General features: G+C 38.3%; 1 protein-coding gene and 1 non-coding gene across 12 annotated transcripts in view; both read left to right on the forward strand.

Annotated features, from left to right (window-relative positions):
• Positions 1-25,861, forward strand: part of LMLN (leishmanolysin like peptidase) — an 83,988-nt gene that overhangs the window by 12,168 nt on the left and 45,959 nt on the right. For 7 of the 11 annotated variants that reach the window (XM_024241192.3, XM_063722415.1, XM_063722418.1 and 4 more), the window contains exons 2-10: positions 2,222-2,319; positions 2,894-2,924; positions 3,891-3,973; positions 4,459-4,576; positions 9,457-9,635; positions 13,101-13,206; positions 14,921-15,015; positions 19,646-19,763; positions 25,286-25,393. In XM_024241192.3, coding sequence (XP_024096960.2) covers positions 2,222-2,319; positions 2,894-2,924; positions 3,891-3,973; positions 4,459-4,576; positions 9,457-9,635; positions 13,101-13,206; positions 14,921-15,015; positions 19,646-19,763; positions 25,286-25,393 — 936 coding nt within the window. The remainder of the gene's footprint in view (positions 1-2,221; positions 2,320-2,893; positions 2,925-3,890; positions 3,974-4,458; positions 4,577-9,456; positions 9,636-13,100; positions 13,207-14,920; positions 15,016-19,645; positions 19,764-25,285; positions 25,394-25,861) is intronic. The other 4 variants (XM_054551094.2, XM_054551100.2, XM_054551101.2 and 1 more) reach the window with 1 other exon arrangement.
• Positions 23,699-23,805, forward strand: LOC112131285 (U6 spliceosomal RNA). Its single transcript, XR_002913384.1, has one exon. It is a non-coding gene; the product is annotated as a U6 spliceosomal RNA (small nuclear RNA).

The following is a 25,861-nucleotide window of genomic DNA, read 5'->3' on the forward strand; positions in this document are numbered from 1 at the left end:
TCAAGCAGTTCTCATGCCTCAGCCTCTGGAGTGCTGGGATTACAGGTGTGCACCACCACGCCCGGCTAATTTTTGTATTTTTAGTGGAGACAGGATCTCACCATGTTGGCCAGGCTTGTCTGGAACTCCTGACCTCAAGTGATCCACCCACCTCAGCCTCCCAAAGTGCTGGGATTACAGGCGTGAGCCACCATGCCCAGCCCCAATGAATTTTTTCATTTTAGTTGTTATACTTTTAAGCTCTAGAATTTCCATTTGGCTCTTTTTTCTTTGGTTCTTTTCATAGTGTCTCTTCTGAGGTTCACTATCTGCTTACTCATTATGTGTATGTTTTCTTTTAAGTACCTGAACACGTTTCAGCTGCATTAAAGTAGTTGTTTAAATTCAGGTCATCTTAGGGTCTGTTTCTATTCCCTGCTTTTTCCCCCATTGTGGATCTCATTTTCCCATTTTGTTCTCATTGCTGCTGATTTTTTATTAAATAATGGACACCATAGATGATACATTGTAAAGTCTGGATTCTGTTGTATTTCTCTGAAGAATTTTTTTTTTTTTTTTTTTTTTTTGTAGCTGGTGTTTAACTTAACTGTGTTCAAAATTACAAACTCTTATCTCCTGTTGTTGGCAACATTTATTCTTTGCTGGGTTTTATTGCATACATATGTAATTTCATTGTCAGCCAAGGAATTTAGTGGTCAGTCAGATATTTGACTGAGTTTCCTATGCAGATTTTGGGGTACCTTCTGTGGCTTCTTCTCTTGCAAGATTTCCTCTCTAACTTCTAATTTTCTGGTGATACAAGTTCTGAACATTTTGCTGTAGCTCCTGAAGCCAGTGAGGCTCTGACCTCCTGCCACTCCAAGAGACAGATTAGGTAGTGCTCTCAAGCAAAAGTTAGACTTGCAAATCTCAGAGATATAATTCCTGTATTCCAGGAGTAAATTCTTCCAGATTCTGTCTTTCTCCCTCCCCCAAATACTGTCAGACAGTATATTTTGTCCGGACTTTGTAATGTGTTATCTGCAGGGAGGTTAGTCATGTAATGGGGTTCCTAAAATGTACCATATCCCTTTGCTGTGCTCAGACATTTCTGTTTTTTTTTGAGATGGAGTCTTGCTCTGTTGCCCAGGCTGGAGTACAGTGGTGCAATCTCGGCTCACTGCAAGCACCACCTCCTGGGTTCTAGCAATTCTCCTGCCTCAGCCTCCCAAGTAGCTGGGACTACAGGTGCCTGCCACCATGCCCGGCTAATTTTTTTGTATTTTTAGTAGAGACGGGGTTTCACCATGTTAGCCAGGATGGACTCAGTCTCCTGACCTTGTGATCTGCCTGCCTCGGCCTCCCAAAGTCCCAAAGTGCTGGGATTACAGGCGTGAGCCACTGCGTCTGGCCTCTGATGGTTTTTTAAGGACCATAAAATAATCGGTTACCTGGAGATAGGTTGGAATGGAATGAGTAAAATACTGGAGGTAGGGTGTCAGGCCATTGTAGCAGAGCAGGCAATACGTATTGAGAAAATCTATGGCTGTTACTATATTATATTAATAGATCAAACATACAGTTTTCTACAAAATATAGAATTCTATTTTCTTGTATAAATCTGCAGAAATAGTATAAAAATAAAAATGTGGTTGTCCATTGCTGGAATTATATGAATGAGATAGTGTACAGCTTACTTTTAGTTAAGCTAACACAATTTTTTCTTTTGTACATCAGGAGTTTCCTAAAGTGTTGATACTGCTGAGACCTTTCTTGACTTCTTTTATTCATCCCTGAAAAAATCATGTAAATAGTAAATGAGAACTGGAGAAAAAATTCAAAATGAAAAACTCTTTCATAAATAAATTTTTGTCCTCTTTTAAAGTAATTGAAGATATTTTTGGTTTCTTCCTGTCATTTTCTCAAGACTCAAAATTGGCTAAACTAGGAATTATATAAGAAACTACAAATAAGTGACAAGAGAACCCTAAAAGCATTTTGGCAGCTACTGTATCCATAATGATTTAGTCATGTGACTTGAATTTATGGTTCTTGCCTTCCAAATGGCAGCCCTTGCTTGGGAGAGCTTTGAGGTTCAAGAATGCTGACACGGTGGAATATGGGCCAAGAACTTTTTCTCTGGGTATTACACTTGAAATTTACTTCATTAATTTTAAGTTTGGATCGCAATGGGTTAATCTGTATGTCTTAAAAATTTTTCAAATCTGTTTCCTTTTTTCAGGTCATAAATAAAGTTCATCTTAAGGCAAATCATGTGGTCAAGAGAGATGTTGATGAGCATTTAAGAATCAAGACTGTCTATGATAAAAGTGTTGAAGAGTAAGTACACCATTGTATTGTCATCTTTTTCATTATTAATCTAAATGTTAAAGATATTTTTGTCTGTTACCTGAAGTTCTAAAAATCTATAGATAAAACTTAAAAAGGACTAGTGTAGCTTCAAAATGGAATTAAGCTGAAAATGCATTTTAGTCTGAAAATATGAAACCACGGGATATGATTAAAGTCTATGCATTATGAATAATTTTCTTTTACCATCTTCCTTTCCTGGTCAATCATGAATAATTTAAACAGAACAAATGTGGATCTATTTGGATGTGGACAGTAACAGACCTGGAAGGTACTCTTCAATAAGTACTAGTGTTACCGGAAAGAGGTCCAGCCCAGACTCCAGGAGAGGGTTCTTGCATCTCTCACAAGAAAGAATTGGAAGCAAATCCATAGAGTAAAGTGAAAGCAAGGTTATTAGAAAAGTAAGGGAATAAAAGAATGGCTGCTCCATAGGCAGAGCAGGCCCAAGGCCTGCTGGTTGCCTATTTTTATGGTTATTTCTTGATTACATGTGCTATGCCTCTGAGAGGTAATCCTTATGTTTTTATGTCATTATTTTCAGGTTGCTCCCAGAGAAAAAGAATCTTGTAAAGGTATGTAATAAATACTCATAACTTGAACTGGACACTTAAAATTTTATTGCATGCAAATTCTACTTCAGTAAAGAAAAATATATACATGACTTTTGTGACTGAGTGAAAGGTATTGGTAGTAAAAGTGTTGATCATTTCACAAAAGGTGTCTTTGTGATGCTCTCATGAAAACTTTGTTGGTATTTGGCATTAAATTAGTCATTTTTTTATAATTTGATAATCAGTCTTCTCGTTTTTCTGCTTGCTTTCTCAAGTTTTTGGGGAGCAAATCATGCAGAGAATAGGGTGAAAAACAATTTTTGAAACACATTGACAACACTGTTCTCTTGGTGGAAATGTTTATTTTCCTGAGAATGGATTTACCTGATAACCACATCAGGTTTTTAACTGTATGGAGACACACACACACACACGTGCACGCACGCACACACACGCGCACATGCACGCACACACACACGCACACACACACGCATGCACACATGCACACACACAAAACCAGTTCACTATGGGCGACAGAAATTGATGAGTTTAATTAAAGGTAAGATTTTCTTAACATAAACTATCTTAGTGTTGGAATCATCTAAGTCAGTCCATCATTCATAGTAATCTAGATTAATAGTTGAGATATATCACAGTTTTGTTAAAGGTGTAGTATTGAAGGAAATTAATATTTAATTAAAAATAAAAAATAGTTGAGATACATGTTTTCTGGCTTTCTATTTAAATGGGGCTAGGGAAGGAAATTTCTGCCTAATGTTGTTTTCCCAAGCTGAACTAGAAAATGGGGGAAATTCTTTTCCTCCTAGACTTACTCTGTTCCTACCCCTTGCCATACAACCTTGACTAACTGGTATCTGTTTTCCAGAATTATAAAGCTTTTTTTCATTACTATCCTGTGTTTGCTTCTTTTAAATATAATTTATCTCTTCCTTATAATTCTGGTTTTTTTTTTTAACTTTTATTTAGAACAAGCTTTTCCCACAAGCGATTTCTTATTTAGAGAAGACTTTTCAGGTCCGTCGACCTGCGGGCACTATCTTACTTAGCAGGTATGTCACATGAAACACAGATCATTTTCTTCAGCCATTTAGTACTCTGCCTTTCCCGTTCTATGAACATGGCAAGGTACGAAACTTATACTAGAATTTTATTATGCTTGTTCTTAGGGACTAACTGCAAGGTATTTAAAAAGAATAAAAAAGCACCTGCTGGATACTCATTCTTTCCCTGACCTTTCACTGTGAGATGGTCTACTGAATTTTTTCTGGGTGTAGTTGTCCCCTGTTCTCCAGATCGCCTTTTTCCCTCTTTCATGTGGATACAGTGTTGGCTTTATGAAGTATTTGGGTGTTTAAAAACCCAAATCAAGAGGATTTCCTATAGAACCCAAATTCTTTCTTAGCTACTTTCCTAACTAAAATAGTAACATTATTAATGAAGTAATATAGCAGCTACCAGTTGGTTTCCATGTTTTTAACTGCTATAAAACATTCTCTTTTTTGTATTTAAACTTTGATATACAAATGGACTGAAGACAATGCGCAACAAACCAATACCTCCGGAAGGAAAACGATCCTCACAGGTACTGCACCGGGGAGTGTGCCGCGCACACAAAGTGCGGCCCCGTTATTGTTCCCGAGGAACATCTCCAGGTATTTCACCCTGCTCTTGGCAGTGCTTTTACACTTGAGGAGATTTTGAATTTGTGAGTGTCACAAAATTTTTACAGGTTCAAGTTCAAAGGCTTAGTAGCTTCCCTGGTCTACAAAAAGTAATCACAGACATGCTGATTTTATTCTTTCATTAGCTTTCAAGTGAGTTTAATGGTATTTTCTTTCTTCACTCCTCCCCACAGGCCTCCCTGTCCCTGTTTATCTTGGTCTGCTGAATCAGTTTAGCTTAGAACATTATCTTGTCTTCCAAAATATCTTTTAGCAAGGCATGTACCTCAGTTTTTTAAAGGACTGTCTGACACCTCTTAAGATAAAAAATATGTATGCTTCAACCCAACCTAGAAATTTATTCCACAAAATACTAATGGCTACATAATATATGTTTAAAGGTGTTCTTTGCAAAACTATAAATATGCCTATTTAGGGTGTTAGTTAAGTTCTGGTATAACCACGTAGTAGAATACTGTGCAGTTGTTAAAAAGTGAAGGAGATCTCTATGTACTGACTTGGAAAGATATTTAAGCTCTTACATGAAAAAAAGGTTGCGAATCAGTATGCACAGTTAGCCCATTTTATTTGAAAGTATAGAAACACAGACAATAAAAAATGATCAAACAATCTGGAAGTACACATGTTAAATCTGGATACATATAAAAATTATCAAACTATCTGGAAGTACCCACACGTTAAATCTGGATACATATAAAAATTATCAAACAATCTGGAAGTACACACATATTAAATCTGGGTACATACAAAAATCATCAAACAATCTGGAAGTACACACTTTAAATCTGGATACATATAAAAACGATCAAACAATCTGGAAGTACACACATGTTAAACTTGGATACATAAAAAATTATCAAACAATCTGGAAGTACACACATGTTAAATCTGGATACATATAAAAATCATCAAACAATCTGGAAGTACACACGTTAAATCTGGATACATAAAAAATTATCAAAAAATCTGTAAGTACACACGTTAAATCTGGATACATAAAAAATTATCAAACAATCTGGAAGTACACATGTTAAATCTGGATACATATAAAAATTATCAAATGATCTGGAAGTACACATGTTAAATCTGGATACGTATAAAAATTATCAAATGATCTGGAAGTACACACGTTAAATCTGGATACATATAAAAATCACCAAACGATCTGGAAGTATACACACGTTAAATCTGGATACATATAAAAATCATCAAACAATCTGGAAGTACACATGTTAAATCTGGATACATATAAAAATAATCAGTCTGGAAGTACACACGTTGAATCTGGATACATATAAAAATTATCAAACAATCTGGAAGTATACACACGTTAAATCTGGATACATATAAAAATCATCAAACAATCTGGAAGTACACACGCTAAATCTGGATACATATAAAAATCATCAAACAATCTGGAAGTATACACACGTTAAATCTGGATACATATAAAAATTATCAAACAATCTGGAAGTACACACAAAAAAAACGTTAAATCTGGATACATGTAAAAATTATCAAAGAATCTGGAAGTACACACGTTAAATCTGCATACACATAAAAATGATCAAACAATCGAAGTACATGTTAAATCTGGATACATATAAAAATTATCAAACAATCCGGAAGTACACACACGTTAAATCTGGATACATATAAAAATTATCAAACAGTCTGGAAGTACACATGTTAAATCTGGATACATATAAAAATGATCAAACAATCTGGAAGTACACACGTTAAATCTGGATACATATAAAAATGATCAAACAATCTGGAAGTACACACACATTAAATCCGGATACATATAAAAATCATCAAACAATCGAAGTACACACACACTAAATCTGGGTACATATAAAAATCATCAAACAATCTGGAAGTATACACACGTGTGGATACATATAAAAATCATCAAACAATCTGGAAGTATACACACGTTAAATCTGGATACATATAAAAATTATCAAACAATCTGGAAGTATACACACGTTAAATCTGGGTACATATAAAAATTATCAAACAATCTGGAAGTATACATGTTAAATCTGGATACATATAAAAATTATCAAACAATCTGGAAGTACACATGTTAAATGTGGATACATATAAAAATTATAAAATGATCTGGAAGTACACATGTTAAATCTGGATACATATAAAAATTATCAAACGATCTGGAAGTACATGTTAAATCTGGATACATATAAAAATCATCAAACAATCTGGAAGTATACACACGTTAAATCTGGATACATATAAAAATCATCAAACAATCTGAAAGTACACATGTTAAATCTGGATACATATAAAAATAATCAGTCTGGAAGTACACACGTTAAATCTGGATACATATAAAAATTATCAAACAATCTGGAAGTACACACACGTTAAATCTGGATACATATAAAAATTATCAAACAATCTGGAAGTACACATGTTAAATCTGCATACATATAAAAATGATCAAACAATCGAAGTACACGTTAAATCTGGATACATACAAAAATTATCAAACAATCCGGAAGTACACACACGTTAAATCTGGATACATATAAAAATTATCAAACAATCTGGAAGTATACATGTTAAATCTGGATACATATAAAAATGATCAAACAATCTGGAAGTACACACGTTAAATCTGGATACATATAAAAATGATCAAACAATCTGGAAGTACACACACGTTAAATCTGGATACATATAAAAATCAATCTGGAAGTATACACATGTTAAATCTGGATACATATAAAAATGTTAATTGTTTCTTTAAGAGATTGTTGGGGAAAGTGCTTTTCTTTTGTAAGTTATGGAGATTTTTGTGATGTTCTGATTTTTCATATTGAACATCTATTACCTATATCAAAAAAATAAAAAATTTAGGCTGGGCACAATAGCTTACACCTGTAGTCCCAGTACTTTGGGAGGCTGAGGCAGGCAGATTGCTTGACTCCAGGAGTTTAAGACTAGCCTTGGCAACATTGTGAAACCCTGTCTCTACAGAAAATACAAAAAGTTAGCCAGGAGTGGTGGTGTGCACCTGTGGTCCCAGCCACTTGGGAGGCTGTGGTGGGAGGATTGCCTGAGCTGGGGATGTGGAGGTTGCAGTGAGCTATGATCTTCCCACTGTACTCCAACCTGGGTGACAGAATGAGACCCTGTCTCAAAAATAATTAGATAAATAAGAATATCTCAGACTATGCCTAAGCTAAGCTGTTGCTTAATAAAAAACTACAAGGTCAGGCACGGTGGCTTACGCCTGTAATCCCAGCACTTTGAGGGGCTGAGGTGGGTGGATCACCTGAGGTCAGGAGTTCAAGACCAGCCTGGCCAACATGGTGAAACCTTCTGTCTACTAAAAATACAAAAGTTAGCTGGGCATGGTGGCGGGTGCCTGTAGACCCAGTTCCTCAGGAGGCTGAGGCAGGAGAAGCTTGAACCCAGGAGGCAGAAGTTGCAGTGAGCCCAGGTCACACCACTGCACTCCAGCCTGGGCAACAGAGCAAGACTCCGACTCTGGCTCAAAACAAAACTAAACTAAACTAAACTAAATAAATAAGAATACAGCATATTGTCATTAACCATAGTCACTGTGCTTTACAATAGATCTCTTGAACTTATTCCTTCTAACTATAAACATGTATTCTTTGACCAACATCTCCTCAGCTCCCACTCTCTTAAGTAATTGATTTTAAAAATTATAAATGCGTGTGTTAGAGAAGGAAGAATAAACAATGTGTGTTTTCTATTAAATGAGAATTTTTTTTTCCCTCTACAAGCATTGCTTACACCTTAAAAATAATAATTTACTGATTTTTCTGTTTCTAATTTGGAGATTATGATTACTTGGGAATTTTGATAGAAGTAGCTTTCAAAAAAGCGACCATTACAGAGGCAAATAAGATTTGCTGGGCAAGGTGTGGTGACTCACGCCTGTAATCCCTAATCCCTGCACTTTGGGAGGCCAAGATGGGAGGATTGCTTGAGGCCAGGAGTTTGAGACCAGCCTGGTCAATATAGTGAGACCCCGTCTATATATATTAAAAAAATTTTTAGGCTGGGCGTGGTGGCTCATGCCTGTAATCCCAGCACTTTGGGAGGCCGAGACGGGCTGATCACAAGTTCAGGAGTTCGAGACCACCCTGGCCAATATGGTGAAACCCCGTCTCTACTAAAAATATAAAAATTAGCTGGGCATGGTGGTGGGCACCTGTAATCCCAGCTACTTGGGGGGCTGAGGCAGGAGCTGAGCCGAGATCATGCCGCTGCATTCCAGCCTGGGTGAAGAGTGACTCTGCCTCAAAAAAAAATTTTTTTTAATAATAAAAGATTTGCTTAGAAGATTAGAAACAAGGGGAGGTGACTCATACCTTTATATTGTTTGAATTTTTAACAAGATGTGAATTACATTATAATAGGAAATATATTTCCATTAGGAAATTTTTTTTTTTACCACTTAGTTTAGGATTAATTGTAGATTCAAAGAAAGTTGGAAAAAAAAAGTTGCTTTTAGGGAAATCCCTTCATCTAGTTTCAGAGTTTTAAAACCTTTTATATTTCTGTCTTTTCAGCATCCTGTTTGGTTGGCCTTCCTTTGTAAATAGGAATTATTTAATTGAGGTTATAGGTTTATGATCATTTTATGTAAAGCGGACATTTCAGTTAAATAAATTCAGAATTAGAGCTAGGTATTGAGTAGACAGGGAGGTATGGATTTTGATAAAAGTTTAGGGATAATAAAGATTAAATTGTACTGTGTTTATAGTGTAGATTTTACTATAAGATTAAATGCCACTACAGCTAACTTTGTCTCTGTTCTGGCTTTCTGATGTCTCCCGTGGGTGCAGCAATGCCGGGTCTACCGCGGGGGTAAGTGGCCTCATGGAGCAGTGGGTGTGCCAGACCAAGAAGGCATCTCAGATGCAGACTTTGTTCTTTACGTTGGTGCTCTGGCCACTGAGAGATGCAGCCATGAAAACATCATCTCTTATGCAGCCTATTGTCAGCAGGAAGCAAACATGGACAGGTAAACTTTCCTCCGGGACTTAGTTTCCAAGATCTAATGTGGGAACTCTTAAAGCAAACTGTATTTTTAGTGTTAAGATTACAGGAATCTTGCATTTGCCAGATCGCCTCTGGTAGACAGGAATAGCATGCTGCCTGGATTTGGAGTGGGGTTAGGAGACCGTGATTAGACTGTTATTAATGTGATAACCCAAGTTTTTAGTCAAAGTGAAAGAGAGAAAAGTGAAGCACTTCATTTGACTTTTCTCCCTGCCGTTCCTCTTCCATTTTGATCCTATCGTTTTTGCCAAAATTCCAAAGAAAAAGTCTGCTGTCAAGTGGGCCAAATGCGGTGGCTCACGCCTGTAATCCTAGCTCTTTTGGAGGCTGAGGTGGGAGGATCACGTCAGCCCAGGAGTTCGAGACCTGCTTGGGCAACATGGTGAGAACTCATCTTGACAAAAAATAAAATTGGCCAGGTGTGGTGGCACCCACCCGTGGTCCCAGCTACTCAGGAGGCTGAGGTGGGGGGATTGCTTGAGTCTGAGAGGTTGAGGCTACAGTGAGCTGTGATCATGCCACTGCACTCCAGCCTGGGCACCAGAGTGAAACCTTGTCTCCCACAAAAAAGAAAAAACAAAATGGCTGGGTGCGGTGGCTCACACCTGTAATCCCACCTCTTTGGGAGGCTGAGGCGGGTGGATCACTTGAGCTCAGGAGTGTGAGACCAGCCTGGGCAACATGGTGAAACTCTGTCTCTACAAAAAATGCAAAAATTAGCCAGGAGTGGTGGCAGGTGCCTGTAGTCCCAGCTGCTCAAGAGGCTGAGGTGGGAGGATTGCTTAAGCCTGGGAGGCGGAGCTTGCAGAGAGCTGTGATTGCGCCACTGCACTCCAGCCTGGGCCACAGAGCCAGACCCTGTGTCCAAAAAACAACAACAACAATAATAATAAGTCCACTGTCAAGAGAATTTTCTTTCCAGGTGACTCCTGCTCTAAGGAAACAATTTGAACTTTAATTTTAGGACTTCTGTGCTAAAACTGTTAAGAAAGGTGTTAATAATGACTGTTCATCTAATTGTTATATAATTTGTTATATGTGATGCACTTAGCTAAATGTCACTTAGAAATTCAGAGTTCTCTTTATTTACAAAAGATTTCAAAAAATTTTCCCGTGAAGCAGCTCAGCTTTGAAATGAAAAGTTATATATGCAGAAGATTGCCTGTCACACACTAGACAAATCAATTAAAGGCAGTAGAAATTGCTGTATGTCTCAGAATAGATTGTATGTAACGTTCTCAAATCTAGGTGAGATTAGATTTGAGATTAGCTGACTTCAAAGGGAGTCAGCTAGTCTTTTTTTTTTTTTTTTTTTTTTAGAGACAAGTCTCGCTCTGTCGCCCAGGCTGGAGTGCAGTGGCGTGATCTTGGCCCACTGCATCCTCTGCCTCCCGGGTTCAAGCGATTCTCCTGCCTCAGCCTCCCAAGTAGCTGGGACTACAGGTGTGCGCCCGACTAATTTTTGTATTTTTAATAGAGACAGGGGTTTCACTATGTTGGCCAGTCTGGTCTTGAACCCCTGACCTCAGGTGATCTGCCTGCCTTGGCCTCCCAGAGTGTTAGGATTACAGGTGTGAGCCACTGTGCCTGGCCTCAGCTCGTGTTTTGACCGACAGATGGATGTTTAACACCTCAGCAGTTGTCCTTTTATGCACATGAATTAGTTAACTAACTTCTCCTAGATTTGTTAGAGAAAAAGCAGTTACCTTCATTTTTTTTTTTTTTTTTGAGACGGTGTCTCACTCTGTTGCCCAGGCTGGAGTGCAATGGCATGATCTTGGCTCACTGCAGCCTCAACCTTCTGGGTTCAAGTGATTCTCCCGCCTTAGCCTCCTGAGTAGCTGCGACTACAGGTGCACGCCACCACGCCTGGCTAATTTTTGTATTTTTAGTAGAGACAAGGTTTCGCCATGTTGGTCAGGCTGGTCTTGAACTCCTGACCTCTGGTGATCCACCTGCCTTGGCCTCCCAAAGTGCTGGGATGACAGACATGAGCCACCGCGCCCGGCCTTAAGTTCTTCTTTTTCAAGGAAGTGAAACCTTCCTTCACAATTGCTATATTGCATTAATTCATTTCATGAATATTTGAGCAGCCAACAGATGAGGTAAACAAAACATAGATGTGTATCTGCCTCATGGAACTTATGAACTGCAGAGGGAGACAGGTATTAAATATTCCTGCAAATAAATATGTGATTTCAAAGTATGATAAATACTTCGTAGAAAATAAATAGAATGTTGTAACATAGAGGAGAATAAAAGAGGAAACACCTTGTAGATCAATTGAACAAGAAAGACCTCTTTGAAAAAGTGAAACGTTAGCCGCAACCTGAACATTGATAGGCTGTAGCCAAATAAAGAGATGTGGGGAGAGCTTGTGAAGGCAGAAGCCATGTGCACCTGTTGCTTCAGGAGCCCCTCAGTGGACACTGTCAGAGGACAGGTGCTTTGACAGGCAGACAGGATTGTTTTCTTCCAAGTGCTGCAGGAAGCCCCTGAAGGGTTTTAAGCCTGGAAGTGAAATCCATTTTATATTTTAGAGGTCACTGTGGCAGTTTTTAAATAAAAGAATTGTATTCATACTTTTTCTAATTCTATGTCTGTTGCTATTACCTGTGAAGAAAATGTAAAGTATTTAACAATTTAAATCAGATAACTGTACTTTGTAAATAGGCAGTTATACTTTGATGAGGTTTGTGGTGTTTCTATGTAAGATGTTAAGATAGTGGTAGGAGAACTGAGCTTGGGGTTCCTCAGCATGGTTCATTGGCCACAGCTTTTGAAAGACAGGGAGGTGCATAGGTGGAACTGAATTACTCTGGACTCTTGAGTCCTAGTCTGCCTTTGGACTTGCAGGTTCTAGGCACAGAGAGAGATGTAGAAGTGTGTAGATTCTAAAGGGTGTAGAATTTGGAAGAAGGTGATGGGAAGGTAGAAATATTTATGTGAATGTAGGCAGTGTTGGAGCAGGAGAAAGGGAATAGCAAACAGATAAGAAGGGCCAGCGACTTTCAGCAATCTGAACCACTCACTTATTGCCCCATTTGATAACTGCTTTCCTCTCTACCTGCTTGTCTTTGTGCCCGTAGATATACTGAAATACTGAAGTCAAATATGGATTTTGCAACTAAAATAGTGTTAGAATTTGAGCCTTTCAGTTCATTCTTTTTTGGGTATATATTGATATATTTCAAAAATTCACATTAAAGTATAATCAACTATGTCCTTTTGTGGAAACAGGTGTTGATTTGCCATGCCATAGGAAAGTAGAGGATACATGTCTTAAAAGTAACATAGTGATGGTACAAAATTGCATTGGATATTTTGCAAAGATTTTTCTGTCCTTGAGCAGTATTTGATGGAGAAGTAAATGTTAATAAATATTGTTCTGGAATGTAATTTAAAAATTCAATGTCTGTTTTGACAGGCCAATAGCAGGATATGCTAACCTGTGTCCAAATATGATCTCTACCCAGCCTCAGGAGTTTGTTGGGATGCTGTCCACAGTGAAACATGAGGTTATTCATGCCCTGGTAAATTCTAGCCTTACTGTTCTTTCCTTCATGCCTTGATTTTCTGCTTAGTATGTTCTCATTTTTATACATATATTCCATTTTAAGATGATGTGGATTCCTAGACTCATGTCCGTGTACATGTACCCTAAAACTTAAAGTATAATAATAATAAAATTAAAAAAAATTCAAAAATTAGTAGGGCATGGTGGTGTGCACCTATGGTACCAGCTGCTTGGGAGGCTGAGGTGGGAAGATGGCTTGAGCCCAGGGAGGTTGAGGCTGCAGTGAGCCAAGATTGTGCCACTGCACTCCAGCCTGGTGATAGAGGCTGACTTTGTATCACACAAACAAACAGAAAGATTTATAGAGCTTTTTCCTCTTTTAAAATTCTAAGATTGAAAAATGAATGACACTGAAAGGCCTATGGAAGTATATAGATACGGCAGAGCCCTGGGCTGCTGCTGCTGCTGTTTGTTTGTTAAGGCCCCATGATGGCCCACTGCAGCCTCAGCCTCCTGGGCTCAAGTGATCCCACCTCAGCCTCCCAAGTAGCTGGGACTACAGACATGTGCCACTACACTTGGCTAATTTTTTTTTTTGGTAGAGATAAGGTCTCGCTATGTTGCCCATGCTGGTCTCAAACTCCTAGGCTCAAGTGATCCTCCTGTCTCAGCCTCCTAAAGTGTTGAGATGAGAGGGATGAGCCACTATATCCAGCCCTCTGCTGCTGCAACCTCCTGGGCTCAAATGATCCTCCCACCTCAGCCTCCAGAGTAGCTGGGACCACAGGCACGTACCACCATGCCCTGCTAATTTTTGTATTTTTAGTAGAGATGGGGGTCTCGCCATGTTGCCCAGGCAGGTCTTGAACTCCTGGGCTCAAGTGATCCCCCCGCCTCAGCCTCCCAAAGTGCTGGGATTACAGGCGTGAGCCACCGCGCCCGGCCCTTCTGCTGCCGCTTCTGATAACCATGTGAAAATCCTTATAGGGAGAAAGTAGTAATGACTTGCCACTTCCTCGAATTAAAGGAAAGGAAAGTGTCAGCTAAATATTTTTTTACATGTATATTTGAACACATACGAATGTTTATCTTCCCAGTAATTTTTAATTAAATTTATTGTAAGCAAGTGTCAGTCTTGGCCACGTATCTCAGTGTCCAGCTTCCATCTTTTCAGCTCTGGTCCAGCTCTTGTTCAGAAGTGATACCTGATAGCTGATACCTTCTCAAAAAAGGAAGAAGGGCCGGGCGCGGTGGCTCTCGCCTGTAATCCCAGAACTTTGGGAGGATTCTTTTATATATATAAGAAGGCCAAAATAACTTTAAAACGCAGACAGACTTTCAAAACCATTTCATAATGTATACACACACACACACACACACAGCAAACAGGAATTAAAAACACAACAGCTGGTGTTCTTTATGGTTTAAAAATTCTAGTGGTGCTTGGAAATATAATTATAGGACAGTAATTAATGTTTATAGTATTTATACTGAATATAAATTTAAAATATATAATACATTTTAGAAAATTTCTCGTTAGAAATATTTACCTCAAGTAATCAGAATTTAAAATTTATAAATATGGAACACTTAATTGTTGTTCAATTCCAACATATAAGAAGTTCCTACGGAAGCACTGGTGTGGTAGTATCAGTGCTCTCTTTTGAGCACAGGCCTGTAATCAGCCTTGATGTTTTTCACTTGAAGACATTTTGAACTTTTTCTTATAGGGTTTCTCTGCTGGGCTGTTTGCATTCTACCATGATAAAGATGGAAATCCTCTCACTTCAAGATTTGCAGATGGCCTCCCACCTTTTAATTATAGGTATTTTTGTTGTTGTTGTTGTTCTTGTTCTCCTCTTTTAGGAGGGTGCTAAGACTAGAATCTGAGAATCACAGTATATTAGAGGCCATAAATAATAATGTCTTCATGGAAACCTAAGGAAATTGTAGATATTAAAATGGGATATGAGGCCATTTTATGAAAACAGAACTTGTGAGATATAAGTAAGGAGGAGAGAGATAACCCACACACAAGAACCATTCTTCAGCTGATAATTTGCAGTGCTTCCTTGCATTGAGGATATTCCTCAAAAGCATCAAACCTTCTGGCCAGGCACGATGGCTCACGCCCTCTGGCCAGGCACGGTGGCTCACGCCCTCTGGCCGGGCACGGTGGCTCACGCCTCTAACCCTAGCATTTTGGGAGGCCGAGGTGGGCTGATTGCTTGAGCCCATGAGTTCAAAACCTGCCGGGCAGCGTGGCAAAACCCTGTCTCTACAAAAAAATACAAAAATTAGCCAGGCATGGTTGCATGCGCCTGTAGTCCCAGCTACTTGGCGTGCTGAGCAGAAGGATCAATTCAGCTTAGGACGTTGAGGCTGCAGTGAGCTGCGATCACACATCTGCACTCCAGCCTGGGTGACAGAGCGACTATCTCAAGAAAAAACAGAAGCCTTCCAGTAAAAACGAAGATAATAGAGTAATAAATTCAGTTGTTACAGATATAAAGAATTGGATTTTGCTTTAACTGTATTTGGGGAAACTGTTAATCTTGAAGTATGAATGATAAAGAGATTGGAGTGATCAGTAAGGTAAAAACTTTATTTTCGGGCTGGCTTTGTTTACTACTTATGTGTAAACATTGCCTTACCATGGAAAAACAGGAATTAAAAACAACCTCTCTAAGGCATGGGTAGATGAACAGATATGTGATAACAAATACAAAAAAATGTTAATTACAGAATCTAGGTGAGCTGGTTGATTATAAGGGTGTTTATTAAACAATTCTTTTAATGTTCTGTATGTTTGAATTTTTTTTTCCTTTTTTTTTCTTTTGAGACAGAGTCTCGCTCTGTTGTTCAGGCTGGAGTGCAGTGGTGTGATCTCGGCTCACTGCAAGCTCTGCCTCCAGGGTTCACGCCATTCTCCTGCCTCAGCCTCCCTAGTAGCTGGGACTACAGGCACCTGCAACCATGCCTGGCTAATTTTTGTATTTTTAGTAGAGACGGGGTTTCACCATGTTGGCCAGGCTGGTCTTGAACTCCTGACCTCAGGTGATCTGCCTGCCTCGGCCTCCCAAAGTGTTGGGATTACAGGCATGAGCCACCGCACCCAGCCTATGTTTGATATGTTTGAAATTTTTTTTTTTTTTTTGAGACGGGGTCTCACTGTGTCGCCCAGGCTGGAGTGCAGTGGAGCAATCTCGGCTCAGTGCCAGCTCCGCTTCCCGGGTTCACGCCATTCTCCTGTCTCAGCCTCCCAAGTAGCTGGGACTACAGGCGCCTGCCAACATGCCCAGCTAATTTTTTGTATTTTTAATAGAGACGGGGTTTCACCATGTTAGCCAGGATGATCTCGATCTCCTGACCTCGTGATCCGCCCGTCTCGGCCTCCCAAAGTGCTGGGATTACAGGCTTGAGCCACCACGCCCGGCCGAAATTCTTATAAAACAGTATTGGAAAAGAAAACCCTCTTTATGTTTTCTGTTCTTTTGCTGAGAATGAAAGATTTGTAGGGAAAATGGTAGAAGTAGTCTAGGGAATAAGCCAGAAAAAAAATGACTTAGGGTACAGGGAAAAATAAAAATTGATGTCCATCGTAATTTTCTATAATAGATAAATATGTTACTTTTGTAGTAGTGCTTTTATTTATGCAGGGTAGATTGCCCAAACTGGGATTGCTGATTTAAAATCTGTTTACACTATAAATGTTAATAGAAACTGCCATGTTACATTTTTCTTAAAAGGTCTAGCAAAGCACATTCCCACCAGGTGTGTATGAGTGCTTTTGTTACCACTTTATCAGTATTGGATATTATAGATCTTTTTTGTTTTTAAGCCCAATTTGATGGATTAAAAGATAGTATCTCATTGTTGTATTTCCAGGACTATAGTGAGGTTTTAGCCATTTGCATTTTCTCTTTGTACACTGCCTATTTATTTTCGTTGTCCAGTCTTTTAGGTTAATTTTCCCTTTCTAATCACGTTGTAGGAGTTCTTTATAAATTAGAGATATTACTTCTTTTTCATGCTTATTATAAATATTTCTCCTAGTTTATCTTTTTACTTCATTTATCATGCTTTTGCCGTGTATAGAAAAGTTTTTAAGTTTTTTATCATTAAATTCATCTATCTTTTTTTTTTTGAGATGGAGTCTCACTGTATTGCCCAGGTGGGTCTCGAACTCCTGGGCTCAGGCAAGCTTCCTGCTTCCATCTCTCAAGCAGCTGGGACTACGGTCACGTGCCACTGTACCCCGATGTTTTTTTCTTTGTTGCTTAAGGCCTCAAAAGATTATAAAAATATTCTCCTAAATTTATTCTAGTAAATTATTATTCGATTTCTTCACATTTATAGCTTCAATGCATTTGAAATTTTTTTTGATTTATGTATTTTGGGATTCTTTTGTAAGGTGCATATATGTTTATGATTGTTATATCTTTATGCTGGATTTACCCTTACTGCTTACTGCAGTGTTGATCTTCCCAGGCTCAGGTGATCTTCCCACCTCAGCCTCCTGAGTAGCTGGGACTACAGGAGTTTACCACCATGCTCATCTAGTTTTTTATTTTTATTTTAAATTTATTTTATTATTTTTTGAGATGGAGTCTCACTCTGTTATCCAGGCTGGAGTGCAGTGGCGTGATCTCGGCTCACTGCAACCTCCATTTCCCAGGTTCAAGTGATTCTCCTGCCTCAGCCTCCTGAGTAGCTGGGATTATAGGCATGTGCCACCACACCTGGCTAATTTTTGTATTTTTAGTAGAGACGGAATTTCACCATGTTTGCCAGGTTTGGCCTCATACTCCTGACCTCTAGTGATTTGCCCATCTCGGCCTCCCAAAGTGCTGGGATTACAGGTATGAGCCACTGCACCTGGCCTATGTAGTATATCTTCTTATCCTTTTACTTTCCACCTATTTGTGTTCTTTAGTCTAAACTATGTCTCTTGTAGATGTATAGTTAGAGCATGTTTTTAAATTCATTTTTCCAATTAACTCTGTTCTGCCTGCTGCAGTGGCTGTCAGGTGACTGGTTTTCACCATGATTGTGGGCTGTCGGTTTTCAAGGCTGCCCGAAAGCTGGAGAGAGAGCATGGAAACGCACCACGCTGCTCCTGTTTCTACGGAGATTCATCGATTTTTCATGAATAAATGCTTTCTGCATTGCTATAAATCTTTGATTAATTTCCAAAGTTTAAGAAGTTGATTTCACCAAGTTGGGTGGTTTTTTCATTGCTTTCATAGAGGAGAGAATTTTGAGAGATTTTTACTCTGTCATTTTTGCTTCTGACTTTCTGGAATTTATTTTTGTATGTGGTGAAAAAGGGATTTAACCTTTTTTTCTAAATGGATGATCAGCTTCACAGCACAGTTGTTAGATAAATTCTACTTTCCCACTAAATTAATATGGCATTTTGTTGGTTATGTTTCCTTATATACTTGGATATCTGTGAACTTGCTTTCATTTTATCCTGTACATTTGTCAAAAGGAAGTCATTCATCGTCATCTTAGCCAAGTGCTAGCTATGTGAACTTGAACAAGTTACTTCATCTCCCTGAACTTTTGTCTCTTTATCTGCAAAATAGTGATGATAATCTCATAGGGTTGTTGAAAAGATGAAATTTAAAACACTTATCAGGGCTAGGCCCAGTGGCTCACGCCTGTAATCCCAGGGCTTTGAAAGGCTGAGGTGGAAAGATGGCTTGAGGCCAGGAATTCGAGACCAGCTTTGGCAACATAGCAGATCTTGTCTCAACAAAAAATAAAAAATAAATTAAAAAAATTTTTTTGGACTGGATTTCGTGCTGTCACCCAGGCTGGAGTGCGGCCGTGTGAACATAGCTCACTGCAGCCTTGAACTCCTGGTCTCAAGTGATCCTCTTGCCTCAGCCTCACGAGTAGCTGGGACTATAGGCACACACTACCATGCCTGGCTTATTTTATTTTATTTTATTTTATTTATTTTGTTTTTGAGACAGGGTTTTGCTCTGTCACCCAGTCTGGAGTGCAGTGGCACGAATATGGCTTACTGCAGCGTCAACCTCCTGGGCTCAGGTGATTCTCCTGCCTCAGCCTCCTGTGTAGCTGGGACCACAGGCCTGCACTACTCCGCCCAGCTAATTTTTAAATTTTTTGTAGAGACAAGGTCTTCCTGTATTGCCTAGGCTGGTATCAAACTCCTGGGCTCAAGCAGTCTTCCCACCTCGGCCTGCTGAGGTGCTGGGATTACAGGTGTGAGCCACTGCACTCAACCAAAAAATTAAATTTAAAAAAATGCAGAAAGGAAAATACTTATCAAGTACTTTGTTTGGACTTGGTACATAGGAGGTTCTCAAATACTTTAATTTCATATTGATATTTATAAAGACTTTTTACAGTAAATGTAAATATTTTTACATTTAAAATGGTGAATTTTCAATAATAATTGTGTTTTAATTCTATAATTACAGTCTGGGATTATATCAATGGAGTGATAAAGTAGTTCGAAAAGTGGAGAGATTATGGGATGTTCGAGATAATAAGATAGTTCGTCACACTGTGTATCTCCTGGTAACGCCTCGTGTTGTTGTAAGTATTATCAAACTTCACTTCTCATGAGCCATCTGTTCTTTTCCTTTACTGTGGTCCTTTCTTTACTCATCATTATTGTTTAAGAACTTATAATATTTTAGAGCCTATAGTAGGAAAAGTCATATAAAGGCAGTGCAATAAAGCTACGGGCCACGAGAAATCTGAGGAAATGGAAACTTGGCAATGGCTCTCACGGCTCCTATCCCACCCAGTGCTTTAGGCCAGTGCCTCCTCTGTTGTGATGCCTCTTAGGACCACTGGTACTATTTCTATAATGACTGATCATTTTCTTTGGTGTCTGTATTAGTCAAGGTTCTCCAGAGAAACAGAACCAATAGGATGTGTGTATATATCTATACATATGTATACACAAAGAAAGAATACGAGAGAGGAGGGGAGGAAGAGATTTCTTTTTTTTTAAATTTTCTTTCTTTATTATTTTTTTTTTGATACAGAGTCTCACTCTGTCACCCAGGCTGGAGTGTAGTGGTTTTGGCTCACTGCAACCTCTGTCTCCTGCGCCAAAGTGATCCTCCTACTTCTGCGTCCCGAGTGGCTGAGACTACAGGCACACACCACCACATCCAGCTAATTTTGTTTATTTTTTTGTAGTGATGAGGTCTCACTATGTTGCCCAGGCTAGTCTCGATCTCCTGGGCTCAAGCAGTCCTCCTGCCTCAGCCTCCCAAAGTGCTGGGATCACAGGCATGAGTCACCACACTTGGCCAAGAGGTAACTTTTGAGGATTTGGCTCACATGACTGTGGAAGGTTGGCGAGTTCAAATCCCATGGGATAGGCCAGCAGGCTGGAGACTCAGGGGATTGCTGCCCTTGGAGTCCGAAGGCAGAATGACTTCTTATTCAGGGGAGGTCAGTCTTTGTTCTCTTCCGGCCTTCTCCTGATTGGGTGATGCCTACCCACATTATGGAAGGTGATCTTTACTTCAGAGTCCACTCATTGCAATGTTACTCTCATTCAAGAAAACACCTCACAGAAACATCCAGAATATCTGGGCCAAATATTTGGGTACCATGGCTATTCTCCTTTCCCCTTTTCCTTGACTTTGTACAGCTCTCTGACTTCTAAAGTTCTGCACTGCTCTTGGGCTATTTCCCATCTCTGAAAATCTCTAACTAAAGGACAGATAGAACCCAATGAGCAAGGTTTTATTCTACTGAGGAACTTTTTTTTTTTTTGAGACAGTTTCCCTCTTGTTGCCCAGGCTGGAGTGCAATGGCACGAGCTCGGCTCACTGCAACCTCTGCCTGCTGGGTTCAAGTGATTCTCCTGCCTCAGCCTCCCAAGTAGCTGGAATTACAGGCTCCCGCCACCATGCCTGGCTAATTTTTGTATTTTTAGTAGAGACGGGGGTTTCACCATGTTGGTCAGGGTGAGACCCTGTCTCAAAAAAAAAAAGAAAAGAAAAAAGGAAATTTCTTCCTCCCCTCATCTCATATTCTTTCTCTGTGTGTACATATATATAGATGCATACACACATCCTATTGGTTCTGTTTCTCCAGAGAACCTTGACTAATACAGACACCAAATGATCAGTCATTATAGAAATAGTACCACAGATCCTGAGGTATCACAACAGAGGGGGCACTGGTGTCCTCAGGTGATCTGCGCGCCTCGGCCTCCTGAAGAGCTGGGATTACAGGTGTGAGCCACTGTGTCTGGCCAGAATAGATTTTTTGGACAGCTAAAAGTGACAAACCTTTAGTTAGACTAAGAAGATGCAAATAACATAAGAAATGAAAGAGGAGACAGACATTACAGCTGATACCACAGAAACACAAAGGATCATGAGAGACTATTATAAACAATTATATACCAACAAACTGGATAACCTAGAAGAAATGAACAAATTCCTAGACAAATACAACTTGTGAAGACTGAATCATGAAGAAATAAAAAATCTGAACAGGCTAATAATAAGTAATGAGATTGAATCAGTAATAAAAGTCTGCCATCAAAGAGAAGCCCAGGACCAGATTCACTGCTGAATTTCACCAAATGTTTAAAGAAGAACTAATTATCCAGTCCTTCTCAAACTTTTCCAAAAAATTGAAGAGGAGGGATTACTTCCAGACCTTTTTACCAGGGCAGCAATACTCTAATAACAAATTTAGACAAGGCCATAAGAAAAGAATATTACAGGCTAATATTCTTGGTGAGCATAAGTACAAAAATTTTCCAACAAGATACTAACAAACTGAATTCTACAACACGTTAAATAGGTCATCCATCATGATCAAGTGAGATTTATCCCCAGGATGCAAGGATGGCTGAACATAGCAAATCAGTAAATGTGATCCATCTCACTGACAGAATGAAGGACAAAAACCATATGATCATCTCAATAGATGCAAAAAAATTATTTAGCAAAATTCAACATCTTTTTATGATAAAAAACGAACCAAATTAGGTACAAAAGGAAGATACCTCAGCACAATAAAGGCCATATAAGAGACACCCACAACCAATCTTATACTCATTAGTGAAAAATGGAAAGCCTTTCCTCCAAGATCTGGAACACTCTTACCACTTGTACATAGTATTGGAAGTCATCGCAAGAGCAGTCAGGCCATAGAAATAAATAAAAGGCATCCAAATAGGACCAGAAGAAGTGAAATAGTTGCTGTTTGCTGATGATGTGATCTTATATATAGAAAACCCTAGAGACTCCATCAAAAAATTATGAGGATTAATAAATACAGTAAAAGTTGCAGGATACAAAATCAACACACAAAAATTAGTAGTTTTCTATATACTAACAGAAAACTACCTGAAAAAGAAAACAAGAAAACAATCTCATTTACAATAGCTACCAAAAAAAAAAAATTCTTAGGAATAAATTTAACCAGGGAAGTAAAAGACCTGTACACTGAAAACTAGGTGAAAGAAATTGACACAGTAAATATAAAGGTGTCCCATGTTCATGGAGTAGAAGAATTAGTATTGTTAAAATGTCCATACTACCCAAAACAGTCTACAGATTCAGTGCTATCCCTATCAAAATTCCAATGTCATTTTTCACAGAAGTAGAAAAAAAATCCTCAAATTCATATGGAACCACAAACACACCAGAAAAAAAAAAAAAGAAAAAATAGCCAAAACAATCATGAGCAAAAAGAACAAAGCTGTTCAGGCAGTGTGATGCCTCCAGCTTTGCAGTATTTCAAACTGTACTGCAAAGGAATAGTAATTAAAATGTCATGGTCCTGGCATAAAAATAGGCACATTGATGAATGGAACAGAATAAATTATGATTAATTTATTGACTTGATTATGATTAACCAATTATGGTTAATTGATTTTTAATAAAGGTGCTAAGAATACACAATGGGAGAAAGTCTCTTCAATAAATGGTGGTGGGAGAACTGGATATCCATATGCAGAAGAATGAAATTTGACCTTTATCTCACACCATATATACAAAAACCAACTCCAAACATATTAAATAAACTTAAGACCAGAAACTGTAAAACTACTAGAAGAAAACATAAGGGGACAATTACATGACATTGGTTTGAGCAGTGAGTTTTTGGATTGGACCCTCAAAGTGCAGGCAACAAAAATAAAAACGGACAAATGGGATTACAGCAGACACAGAAGCCTCTGCACAGCAAAGGAAACAAAAGTGTGAAGAGACAGCCTAGAAACTGAGAGAAAATATTTGCAAGCCATACATCAGAAAAGGCGTTAATATCCAAAATATGCAAGAAATGCAAACAGCTGTGTACAAACAGCCCATTTAAAAAATGGGCCAAGGACCTGAATAGACATTTCTCAAAAGAAGACGTGCAAATTGTGAACAGGTATGTAAAAAAATGCTCAACATTACTAATCCTTAGGGAAATGAAAATTAAAAGCACAATGAGATGTCATTTTATGTCTGTCAGATGACTGTTAGCAAAAAGACAAAAGAGTTCTCGCTTTGGCAGCACAAGGACTAAAATGGGAATGATACAGAGAAAATTAGCACGGCCCCAGTGCAAGGATGACATGCAAATTCATGAAGCATTCCATATTTTAAAAAGAAACAGAAGATAAGAAGTGTTGGTGAGGATGTGGAGATAGTATAAATTAGTACAGCCATTATGAAAAACTGTTTGGAAGTTCTTCAAAAAACTAAAAATAGAATTACCATATGATCCAACAATCCTTGTTCCATGTTTACACAACAGATTTGAAACCAGTTTGTCAAAGAGATGTTTGCACTCCTGTGTTCACTGCAGCGCTATTTACAACAGCCACATCACAGAATCAGCCTAAGTGTCCATCAGCAGATGAGTGGGTAAAGAAAGTGTGTTATATACAATTGACCCTTGAACAACATAGGTTGGAACTGCTCAGGTCCACTTATTTGTGGACTTTCTGTCACCTCTGCCACCCCGTAGACAGCAAGACCAACCCCCCTCTTCCTCCTCCTCAACGTGAAGACAAGGATGAAGACCTTTATGAGGACCCACTTCCACTTGATGAATAGTGAATATATTTTCTCTTACTGATGATATTTTTTATAACATTTTATTTTCTCTAGCTTTATACATAATACATGAAATATACAGTATATGTGAGAATTGACTGTGCAGTTACTGGTAAGGCTTCTAGTCCACGGTAGGCTATTAATAGTTAAGTTACGGGAAATCAACAGTTATACACAGATATTGGACTGCACGGGAAGTTGACACCACTAACACAATGGAATACTATTCAGCCTTAAAAAGGCAGGAAATTTTGTCATTTGTAAGAACATGGGTGAAACTGGAGAACATGATACTAAAAAAGGAACAGAAAGACAAATACCTAATGTTTTCACATTTCACATGTGACATCTAAAACTATTGAACCCCGAAGCAGAGGGTAGTGGTTATAGAGGCTGGGGTGGGGGGAAATGGTAAGGTGATGGCCAAAGGGTACAAAATCACAGATGGGTGTAACACTTTTTTTTTCTTTTTTTTTCTTTTTTTTTGAGATCTATTGCACAGTGTGGTGAATATGGTCAATAATAGTGTATTGCACAGATTTAAATTACTGAGAGTAAATTTAAAATGTTCTCACAAAAAATAAGTATTTGAAATGATGGCTATATTAGCTCGATGTAATTATTTCACATTGTATTCATAAATCATAACATCACTGTGATCCATAAATATATACGATTATAGCTTGTCAATTTAAAATAAAATAAAAAATTTTAAATTGTTATTGACATCAGTTACAACTGTCAATCATCCTAGTCTATAACATTTTTTAGCTATATGGTACAAAAGTGAAAATCTTCAGAGAGAAGAAAAGATACTAAGAGAAGTAGTAATTTCCTAGCAAAGAAGAGCGTGACTGCATTAAAATATGTAGTTATATTAAAAACCATATTTTAAAAAGAAATTCTCGTTTCTCAACGAAGTAATTCTTTAATGTTAACTTATTATATTCATGTGATGAAAAGTTTGCCATTATCTTATGGTACTTTTGTACCATATTTGTTTCTGATTTTTTTTCTGGTTCTTAGGAGGAAGCACGAAAACATTTTGATTGTCCAGTTCTAGAGGGAATGGAACTTGAAAATCAAGGTGGTATGGGCACTGAGCTCAACCATTGGGAAAAAAGGTTATTAGAGGTCAGTTTGTTTTTAAATTTTCCTAGGCTTTAATGAAAATAATTCATAATTATGGTAAAAGTTATTCAAGCAGGTTATAAACTGAAAAATATTTATGTCCCTTTACCCCTTCAGCTCTCCAGATGCACTTTCCAGATACAATCACTCCTTATGTTTTTTGTATATACTTTCATAAATGTTACATATGTATGTGTGCAAACACATGCAGAATTGTCTATTTTTTCATGGGTTCACATATTTATGCAACTTTTTTCACTTTTTCCAAGGCACTATAGGTGCTTCTGCTATAATGCAATGTGTGCTTTCCTGAAAAACTTTTTTCTTCAAAATTGGACACTAAAAATAACAAGACTTGTGGGAAAAACAAGTAAACAGATCACTAACAGAAACAAATAAGTCATGTAGAACTATGAACTCTGTTTTAAAAAGACATCAGATTTTCAATAAATGAAGTCCTGTATCTACTCT

The sequence above is a fragment of the Pongo abelii genome, chromosome 2 (assembly GCF_028885655.2).
Source record: "Pongo abelii isolate AG06213 chromosome 2, NHGRI_mPonAbe1-v2.0_pri, whole genome shotgun sequence".
In the NCBI taxonomy this organism is placed as follows: domain Eukaryota; kingdom Metazoa; phylum Chordata; class Mammalia; order Primates; family Hominidae; genus Pongo; species Pongo abelii.